This window comes from Chinchilla lanigera, unplaced genomic scaffold (assembly GCF_000276665.1).
Source record: "Chinchilla lanigera isolate Chin_1 unplaced genomic scaffold, ChiLan1.0 scaffold00023, whole genome shotgun sequence".
In the NCBI taxonomy this organism is placed as follows: domain Eukaryota; kingdom Metazoa; phylum Chordata; class Mammalia; order Rodentia; family Chinchillidae; genus Chinchilla; species Chinchilla lanigera.
Window position 1 is genome coordinate 1,023,490 of NW_004955424.1, and position 10,671 is coordinate 1,034,160.

Here is a 10,671-nt window from a genome sequence, read left to right on the forward strand (position 1 = left end):
TCTTTGCAGTGACACAATTACTAAAAATCTCTTACTTCTCCTGACAGCTATCACATGACAAAACAGCATGACAAAAGATGATGCATGCTCCTGGGGGGGGAAAGTGAAAGAGGTTGGGGCCGTGGGTTTAACAATTACCAAAAATTGGGGTGGAATAGACACAGCAGACCTCCCGGAGTAAATGACACTTGAGAAGGCAGTAAAGGAATTAGCCATGGGGCTACCTTAAGGGGAAACATTCCAGGCGGAGGGGACACAAACCCTACTGCTACACACACACCTAGACTATGAAAACAGTAAAGTGCCAGCCTAAGTGCACAAAGTTGCTTTCTGGCCAAGGAAGACAGGACAGCAGGTCCAAGAGACACAGGGGGCCTGGTTCTATAGGGTCTTCTTGGCACTGGAAAGACTGGCTTTTATGCTGAGTGAAAGGGAGACCCGCTGCAAGGTTCTAAGCACAGTAGCACACAGTCACCTAACGTTTCAACACAGCACGTCCTCTGGTGTAGGAGCAGGAGGTTAGGTAGCAATCCCCAGCGCCCGGGCTTAGGACTTCCTGCCCGCATCTGAGGGAAGAGGTTTCCTGTGTGTCTCCAACAGTTTGTAGCCTGACCCAACTACAAAGATTTCAAAATTGTCTTCCATTAAGATGAAAAAAGAATGAGCAGGTCTGAGGAGTTGGAAAAGCTAAAAAGCTCCATTTGGATTTCGTTAAACTTGAGATGTCAGAGATCTTAAGTAGGCACCGCAGGGGAAATGTGGGTGTCAGCTGAAGATACAACTCTGGAACGCAAGGCAACTGTCTCAGTGCTAGAGACACAAATCTGAAGGACTCACAGATAGATGATTCCTGAGGTCACGAGACTACATGAAATGGCCAAGGACTAGGCGCAGATGCAGAAGCAGCGAAAGGACAGGCTGCAGTGGCTCGGAAAAGACTAACAAACTGGGGGGCGGGGGTGCCGCACAACCGGAATCCCAGCACTCAGGAGGTTAGGGCAGGAGGACACCTGGGCTACACAGTAAGACTCTGTCTCAAAAAACCAAAAGAAAGCCCATCAGGGTGGTAGGAATAACCAAATGTGTTAAATGCACTGCTAAGCCAAGTGAGAAATGAACTGAAACCTGGTCACTGGACTGGAGTGAAATGTGGATATTGTAAACGACATAAGAAATCTTAAGTTGGGTGTGTCGGCCCTTGTCTGGATTCCCAACTACTCAGGAGGATTCCCAACTACTCAGGAGGCAGACGCAGAAGTGCTTGAGGCCAGGAGTTTGAGAACCACCTGGGTTACACAGCAAGATCTCATCAGAAAGAAAAGAAATCCTAGAAGTTCGTGGGGACTATGCAGAGGGAACACAGTAAGGCTGGGCCAACAACCACTGGGAGCAGAAAAAAGAGAAACAAACGGAAGGTGGTGTCCATCTGGAACCCAATCCAGTGTGGAAGAGCTACGAAACAAACAGCCCTCATCTGTAAATACAACTGCACAAAGTTTACTTCAGGTGATTCTGATTTCTAATAATGTAATTCAGGCTAAGGGAAGACCTGGTACGTTAAATCTAAGAGCTGTTCCACATATCCAGGAACAAGTTTCCTTCAGCAGCTGTATTAGGCCCACTCTGGTCTGCCTGAACTAAGCCTTACCTAACCTCCATGGCCTCTTCTCCCTCATGAACCTCTCCGCCCACGGACTTACTTCCGATTCTAAATTCCTGGTAACGTCTGTTCTCTCCACAATTCCTCCAACTTAACTACATACCATTTAACAGTTTCAGGTATATATGCCATGATCAGTCTCAACAAAACACAAGCCTCCAAGAGAAATAAGGTTTTTACTGTAAATCACGTATTCCACAATCTTACAGTAATAGTACCTGCAAACATGCAAGACACTTGATGGTAAAATACAGTATGGAAAAAGAACAGTTCAAGAGGGGCTGGGGATTTAGCTCAGTGGCACAGTGCCTGCCTGGCAAGCATGAGGTCATGAGTTTGATTCCCGGTACTGGAAAAAAACAAAACAAAACAAAACAAAAACAAACAAAAAAGAACAGCTGAAGAGAGAGCCATATTTAACAAATGGTGCCAGCTCCATGACATGCCTACATGCAAAAGAATCATATCACAAGCAAAAAAGAACTCAAAATGGAGTAAGACCTAAATGTAAGAGTTCAAACTATTAGATTCTTATAAGAAAACAGGTGTATCTCTACAGGATGTGGTACAGCACGCCTGTAATCCCAGTATTCAGGAGGCTGAGGCAGGGCATTGCCATGAATTTGAGCCCAGCCTGGGCTACATAATGAGTTCAACATCAGCCTTGAACTACATAGTGAGACCTCCTCTCAAAATAAAAAGAAAGTAAAAAAGAAAAGAAGTGTATCATGGATCTTGGATTAGTTGATGGCTTCTTAAACATGACCTCACAAGTAGCCCCCAACAAATAGTTAAACTGGACTTCATCAAAATTAAAAATGTTTGTGCTTTAAGAACACTGTCAAAAAAGTGAGGGCTGGGGATTTAGCTCAGCAGCACAGCGCCTGCCTGGCAAGCGCAAGGTCGCGAGTTCAATTCCTGGTACCGGAAGAAAAACAAAACAAAAAAAAAACCAAAAAAGTGAAAAGACAATTCACAGAATGGGAGATGTTTACAAATCATACATCCAGAATGTGTTCTAGGGCTAGGTGCAGTTGCACACACCTGTAATTCCAGCTACCCCAGAAGCAGAGGCAGAAGGAATTGTAAACCTGAGGCCAGACTGGACAAATCAAGACCTTGTCTCGAAATAAGCACTGGAGAGGAGTTAGTACTGCATTCCCTAGATTCAGTCCCCAGTACAGACAAGACCAAAAAAAAAAAAAAAAAGGGGAATCCTGAGTACTCAACAACAACATCAATAACATGACAACTCAATTTGAAACCAGGCGAAAGAAGCCTGGCACAGTGGCACGGGCCTGTTATGCCACCGCTCAGGATGCTGAGGTAAAAGGATCCAGGCTTCAGGGCCAGCTGAGGCTACAATACCATAGCTAGACCCTGTCTCAAAACCCAACAAGCTGGGTGTGGGCATGCCTGTAATCCCAGCACTCTAGAAAATGAAGCAGGAGGATTGCAAATTCCAGCCCCTTGGGCAATTTAGCAATTTACAAAACTACTGTCTCCAAACAGGTAAAGGCTGGAAGTTATTCGGAACAGGGCAAAGGCCTTGGGTTCAAACCCTGGTGACACCAAAACAAACAAAAGGGCAAAGTATTTCAACAAGCATTTTTCTAACTTAGGTATACAAATAACCAATAAGCTCAATACTATTCATCATTATGGAAACGCAATCAAAACTACAATGCTATTTCAAACCCACTAAGATGGAAAGAGCTCCTACAGAGCTCAGGAGTCTCACTCATAGGTATGTAGGCAAGAGAAATGAAAACACACCAACTCAGACATGGATGTTTGTAGCATTCTATTACAGCCAAATCACTGAAATAACCCAAATGTCCAAAGGACGAACGGGTGGGCAAAGTGTGGTACAGTCGCACACACAGGGATCATTCCGTCATAAAAGAACCAGTCTCTTGAAAACACTGGGTGCAAATAAGCCAAGTCACAAAAAGCCAAGTGTGGCGTGACTCTTGCTCATAAGCCAGTCTATAAAGACAGAAACTGATTAAGGTTGGCAGTGGCTAGAGGAGGGGTGGGATGCAGACGGCATGGCCAGTAATGAGTACAGGGATTCTTCAGGGAGTGATAAAGGTGTTCTGGAATTAGAAAGTGGTTAGAGGTGCAACACTGTGAATATTGAAGAAACCACTAACAGAAGACTTCAAAAAGGTAAACTGGACCTGGGTATGGTGGCACATGCCTGTAATCCCAGCACTCCAAGAGGCGGAGGCAAGAGAATCACAAGTTCAAGCCCAGCCTGGGCAATTTAGCAAGACCCTGCTTCAAAATGAAAAATAAAAAGACTAGACGGGTTAGAGCAGAAGCCACGCTGGAGTACAGGGGGTATCTGGCATGTCCCGACTGGAATTGTTGGCAACATGTGGTGTTTGGTACTGCTATTACCTGCTCTATTCTTTGCCATCTACAAAGTCCTCTTCTTTCTGGTTTTTAGTCTTATGAACGACAGATATTTAGTGTATGTGTTCAATTAACATTGAGAGTTCTCAGTGTCTCCACGGAAAATAATTTCTACAAGGGACAGCTACGAGCTGCACAGTGACAGTTTCATCAATGTGTACGACAGCATTCACTCTAGCTAGGTTCGCAGGAGGCTACACCATCTTGGCTCCTGTAGGTACACCGTGATGTTTGCACAACAACGAAATCTCCAAATGACATTTCTCAGAACGCGCTCCTGCTGTTAAGCAACGTATGACCACATCTAGAAGCCCACGACAAGCATAATGCAATCATCTGAACGAGAACCCTGGGAAAGCCCCGTTCAGAGGAAAGAATTCCAGCTAATGCACTTTCAAATGGACTGCTTGGAAAGCAGCCAAAGGTAAAAACAGGTTTGAAAATCACTTAAATGACAGGACTGACGGAGACAAGACCAAACTTCTAGGTCCTAAGGGGAGCATTCTACCGTTCTTTTGATCTATGAAAATACAACCTGCTTTTAGGAGAAGCTTTTTTGACAGAAACCTAATTAGATTCACTTATTACTGAGACAACCATCTTCACCATAACTAAATCACATGCAGGCTGCCAGTGTGGTGGTCACTCATCACCCAAGATAAAGTTCTTTCAATGTCACAGATCCACTATGATGTGCAAGTGGGACAACTAAGCAGTGTTATCACTGAAGGTCACAATTACAAGGCCACTTTTAGTTATGATTTAAGTGTAAGAATTAGCGTGTTAAGTCCAAGTAAAGAACCAACACGTATAGGCGGTTTAAATTAGAAATAACTTCCTTTTCATTTCATAGAATAGGACTTTACATTTTATAAAGATTTAAAGTATGATATTTTCAAAAATTACAATAGTCATGGTCTCCTCCAAAACCAGACACTCATGAAAACTAAATTATAATCAAGTTAACTCTAAGTTACTTTTTTATAAAGGCTTCAAGCTAGCCAAGTCAGGGTTTTCCTCCACTCACGTCACAGAAACCCGAGCACCCTATACTTCTCCATCAGGGCTTCACACTTTACTGTAAATAGTTATTTTTCCATCATTCCCATAAAATTAACTGAAGGTAGGAGACAAGACTGCCTAATCTCCCACACTTAGCACAGTAACTAGTATATATCAAGCGGTCAAAAACTTATTTACTAAATGAATGCAGAATAGTAAGTTATGTATTACATATTCTCAACTCCAAGCCCTGCATTGGAGACTTTGTCTGGTCCCAACCGCACCCCCCAGCAGGGCCAACATAGCCGCTTGCAGACTGATCTGCTCTTGCAGAATGTTTAGTGTCTACTACACAGTAACACTGTAGCGTACAATTTTCCAGATACCAAATAAATTAGGAATGTGCTCCTATTTGCCAGTGAAATTATTAAGGAGAAAATACGAAGAAATCTTTATATGTATACAAATACCCACAATTTTCAAATAAGATACATTCATAAAATAACCCAGTTTCTCCTCTCTATTCCCCACTGTAAATTTCTTCTCTTTTCCAAAAGCCACCTCATTTCCAGCCCTTGGACTTCAACGGCTTATGTTTTGACTCCTGGCCTTTGAGTCACAGTGTCTTTGTAGAAGTAAGCTATCCCAAGGCATGTCTAAGATGTGAAGAAATACACCTGAGCTTTAGTGCACAATGGATTCCTATAAAAGTGAATCTCAAATCAACATATGGCAAAGTAAAGTGCATCTCAAATCAGAATATGGCAAAGTAGAATGTTAAAAGGGGTGTGTAGGGGCTGGTGATTTAGCTCAGTGGCACAGCGCTTGCCTGGCAAGCGCAAGGTTGTGAGTTCAATTCCCGGTACTGGAAGAAAAAACAAACAAACAAACAAAAGGGGTGTGTATATGGTTTCCACAAAGCTACAAATTATAAAATTTCTAGTTATATCTTGCTTTTACAAACAACCAGCAATATAATTTTAGCATTTTATATATATGTAAAAATGCTATATACGTTTTATTTCCTTACTAGTTACAAGACTTAACACAACCATATGTCCAACTATGTGACAAGATCCACTTAATATTTTGGCTCACCTAATTTAACCAAATTTAATCAAATGTCATTAAAATTGACAACCACATTCCTTGAAAATCCCTATGGAGTAATTACACTTACAATTTTCTGTGTGCCTCTTATTTTCATGATATGGGGGTTGGAGGTGGGCCTCAAACAATTGCACCAACAGTTAAAGAAATACAGTGCTGCTAAAACTAATCCGCTGGCCAGTGGGCCAGCAGGATGGGATAGCCTGAAATGTCTACTGATCGGCAGATTATCAGAAGTTCTAATGAGGTCTGTAAAAGAGAGTTTAAGGATGTTACTATACCATGACAGGCCGCCCAAGAGCCAAACTCATGAGAGATGAGACCCACCATACTGAAAATCACTCTAAAAAATGGTGAGGCACCACAAAAAAGTACCCTCAATACCCAGGATGATTATTCAGACATTCTTTCCTGAGACAGGGTTTTGCTATGTAATTCAGGGTGGCCTTGGACTAATTTTGTAGCCCAGGCTGGCCTCGAACTCACAGCAATCCTCCTGCCTCAGCCTCCGAAGTGCTGGGATTACTGGCCTGTGTCAGCACACCTGGCTTCACATTTTCAAAAAGCCTGAAAACGTCACCACCTATGACTAGAATATTTCACCACCTATGACTAGAATATTTTGTAGAAATGAACAGTCAGAAATTGCTAAGACTTGATTCAACATTTTTATGAATATCCTAGCGACAAGAAAGAAATTAAAATATCCAAGTTTATAAATATTACATCTACTGCATTTCAGCTCTTCTGAATTATTGAAAGTTAACTCCACTTTCACCAAATGGACAGAGATCTTAATAGAAGCTGAAAACAAAATGGAGCCCAAGTTTTGATGTGGGGGGAGGCAGTAACAGAAAGAAATCCATTTAGGAATCATAATCCAAACTGTACCTATATGAAAACTGAAATCTCACGGAGCTATGCTCCATAATTCAGTCTAGATTAGTTCCTTCAAAAAAATTAAAATTTAAAAAGCCAAAAGAATATTAAGCATCACTAAGAAGACTAGGAGGAAAACTTTTATATCATCCCATCTTCTAAGTCTTAATACCTTATAAACAAAACAGACAAAACAGAAAAGTCAAAAGGGAGAACTAAGACATTTCGATTTGATTAACATTTATTGAAAGCCACAGCCCTATGTCAATGTTCAAGGTACATTCCCTCATGTTATCAGTTTCTGGACAGATTAAGAAATTTAGAATGGGAATAAAAAGAGACAAAGGATAAAAGGATCTCAGTCATAAAAAGTCAACGACAAGATGAACACAGACATCCTTGCTAACTATTTGAACAGCAAAGCAACAGAGGACTAGCTCACACTGTAGGGAGTAGACTAAACCACAGCCCGTGGAGGTCCTGGGCTTCTCAGGACTGAGTCCAGCACCTGGGACACAGGAGCTGCTCAACAGATTTACTCAGAGGGAAGAAAAGGCACACTGGAACTCATTCACCTTTTTTCTAGAGGCAACACACAATGGAAGCAAAATAAACTAGTAGCTGGTAAATCTGCAAAGTAAAAGAAAGTATGGCACTTGGTGGTCAGGCCCTGACCGTTCAGAACAGAATGGTGGCCATAGAGATGGGTGTTAGGAGATTATTAAAGAGATTATTGAAGACCTTTGCATCAGATCACAAACCTGGTGTGTCTCAAAACCAAACAAGAGAAAGAAAAAAACAAAAGTTTGTATTTAAGGGCTAAATTACATGGTACAGACTAACAAGCTCAATCACTGTCACAGGAAGGGGAAGGCGTTAAAATGTATGAAGCAAGGAAGCAAGAACTGTAAAGAAAAAGGAAACGTAGGCACAAGTCTTAAATGTTTGCTAGACAGTCACGTTTTCACTATTTGTTTTTGCCATACTAGGGTGAGAACCCGGGGCCTTCACACTGAGCTACATTCCCAGCCCATTTTTATTTTGCAGCAGGGTCTTGCTAAGTCACTAAATTGCCCAGGGGGGCTGGAACTTTCTATCCCCTCCTGCCTCATCCTCCTAGACTGTTGGAATTAGTCATGTCACCACATCCAGTGACAGTCTCATTTTCTGAAAGCCCACTCAATCCTTTCAAACTCAAAATACAGGGCCTTAATTAACTTCTCCATATCTACCATCTCTGCCACGCATTTCTGAAATGAACTCATACGAAGCCAGGTGGTCTAAAATAAGTTCTGGCCTCAGCAATTTCCCACAATCATTTCATCCTGCTGGTGTTAGCCCTAAATTTCCTAAAGCAAATCTGACCACCAATATCCTCTCAATTGCAGATGATGCTTTACTTTCCATTTCATATCCTGTCCATCCAGTCCCTCAGTCTCTGCCCTGGTGCCCCCAAAAGAGATGCTCCTTCCACCTCCAAGCTCTTCATTCATTCCCTTCCCCCGCTAATTCCTCTCTTTCTACCTTAAACCAGACCAAGATTTCCTCCGGGGAGGGAGGGAAAGAATGCCTCCAACCATTGCGCTGCTGGGTTTCCTTCCATCTATCTCTCTTGTTTTTTTTTTTGTTTTGTTTTCTTGTCTTTTTGAGACAGGGTCTCACTATGCAGTTCAGGCTGGCCTTGAGCTCACTTTGTAGCCCAGGCTGGTCTCGAACTCGCAATGATCCTCCTGCCCGAGCCTCCCGAGTGCTGCGAGTGTTGGGATTACAGGCGTGAGCCGCCACACCCGGCTATTTCTCTTCTTAACCTGACTTGCTTTAACAATTCCACAAAATTGCAAGCACAGAGGATCACCGACTGCCCTAAGTAGCCAAGTGATAACTTAACAACCTTTCTCCAAACCCTTCCCCTTGTTTCTCCCAGTTCTGCCTTGGCCTTCCTCCTTGGCCTTCCACGACCCAAAGGGTATACACAGCTATAGCTGGACCGTAAGGGTTTTCCTCCTTGCATTCCAAGCGATCCCTGCCATTTTCCTCCTAGAAATGAGATCAGAAAACAGTCTGACCTACCGCTCTCTCAAGCCCTTGTCTCTATCTTCATTAAACTCTTCAACTTTATCCCTCGAGTCCAAAACCAAACGCACTCGTCTTTCCAGGACTCCCTCCCACCCCAGCTTAATTCGCTTTCTGTACCAACTATATATATCATGACCACCAGTTCAAATTTCTTTTCGCAGGCAGCCATAAGGTCTGCTCCCTCCCCGATGTATTAATATCACAACTCCTCCAGTTAAAACGGTTTTCCAATACTCGACCACCACGCTTCTTCCTGGGAGTTCAAAAGAGCTGTGTCCAGAGTAAGAAGTTGTGAGACTTCGCGGTGGACTAGCACTAGCTCCCAAATCAAACTCACCTGGGTAAAGGAGGCCTGGAGAAAGAACCAAGGCGAGGGGGGAGCCGGCTTCATCCCATCCTCTACAAATACATACACTTCCCTACCCATCAAGCCTTCCTTTTACATGAAGTCCCCAAGTTGGGAAGACCCCAATCTCATGAACCTAATAAAAAAAACCTTCTTTACTTCTTGCTCCAAAGAATCACTGCGTTTCTATTTTATTGTGAAGCAAATACCCTTTCCTGCTGTTTTAAAGACTCCAAACAAAACCCCTCCCCGGCGGGCTTCCACAAGTTAAATTACCTCTGGCAAAGTTCTCTATCTGTTCCTATGGTCGAGGACAATAATCAAATAATCTAAAACAAGGCACCTTCTACAGGTAAACCGGTTTTCTGAGAAGAAAACAAGTATAAACTGGACCAGGGACGGCAAGGACTAACAACCTGTGCCGCAACTGTGCTTTCTCGGTCTCATCAGAGGCTACACCGAGGGTTCGATTCGCCTGGTTTCCCAGGAATCGGGTCAGTGCCGCCGAGGAGTTCAGGAGCTTCTCCCACACAGGAGTCAATGGTGAAGTTCAGGAGCGGCTGCTCTGCTAACCCGCAGCTAAGAATAACACTCGACTTTCAAACAAACAAAAAGACCTGGAAAGAAGGTCCCCGGGCCAAGGATCTGGGCCGATGAGGCCAGGCGGCTTCCCGCGCTGACCCTCTCGCCACTCGGACCCCTGGGTCCAAAGTCATCCGCGCACCTCCGGCCCCTGAGCCCCTCGCTGCGGGGGGCGCGCACCCCGGGAGGGCGGCAGTTTGCACGTGGCGTGGACGCCCCCGTGGGCCCCCCACGCACGTTGAGCCCGACCCTGGGCCGCGTTTCCGGGTGGGTTCGCGCTCCTTCCGATTTAGCAGCGAGGGCGCCGCGGGCTGCAGGTAAGGCCGGCGCGAAGACGAGGGCAAAGTCGCCGGGCCTGGGGGCCGGCGGGGAGCAGGGGCCGGGCCGCGGCCCTACCGTGGCTCTGCAGGATCTCGTGCTTGAGGCCGCCGGTGTAGTCGATGAGCTCCTCCAGGCCGCGCTCGCACAGCTGCCCGTAGCCCGAGAACTTGTGCAGCACCTTCTCCAGCTCGCGCTCCACCGTCACGCACTGATCCATGCCTGAGGCCGCGGCGCCCGGCTCCTCGGCGCCCGGGGGTCCGCAGCCGCTCGGCCC

General features: G+C 44.6%; 1 protein-coding gene across 1 annotated transcript in view; it reads right to left on the reverse strand.

Moving 5' to 3' along the window:
- Window positions 1–10,671, reverse strand: part of Rmnd5a (required for meiotic nuclear division 5 homolog A) — a gene marked incomplete at its 5' end in the record, with an annotated part of 50,886 nt that extends 40,215 nt beyond the window's left edge. Inside the window, 1 exon segment of the mRNA XM_005385391.2 lies at window positions 10,473–10,671. Coding sequence (XP_005385448.1) covers window positions 10,473–10,614 — 142 coding nt within the window.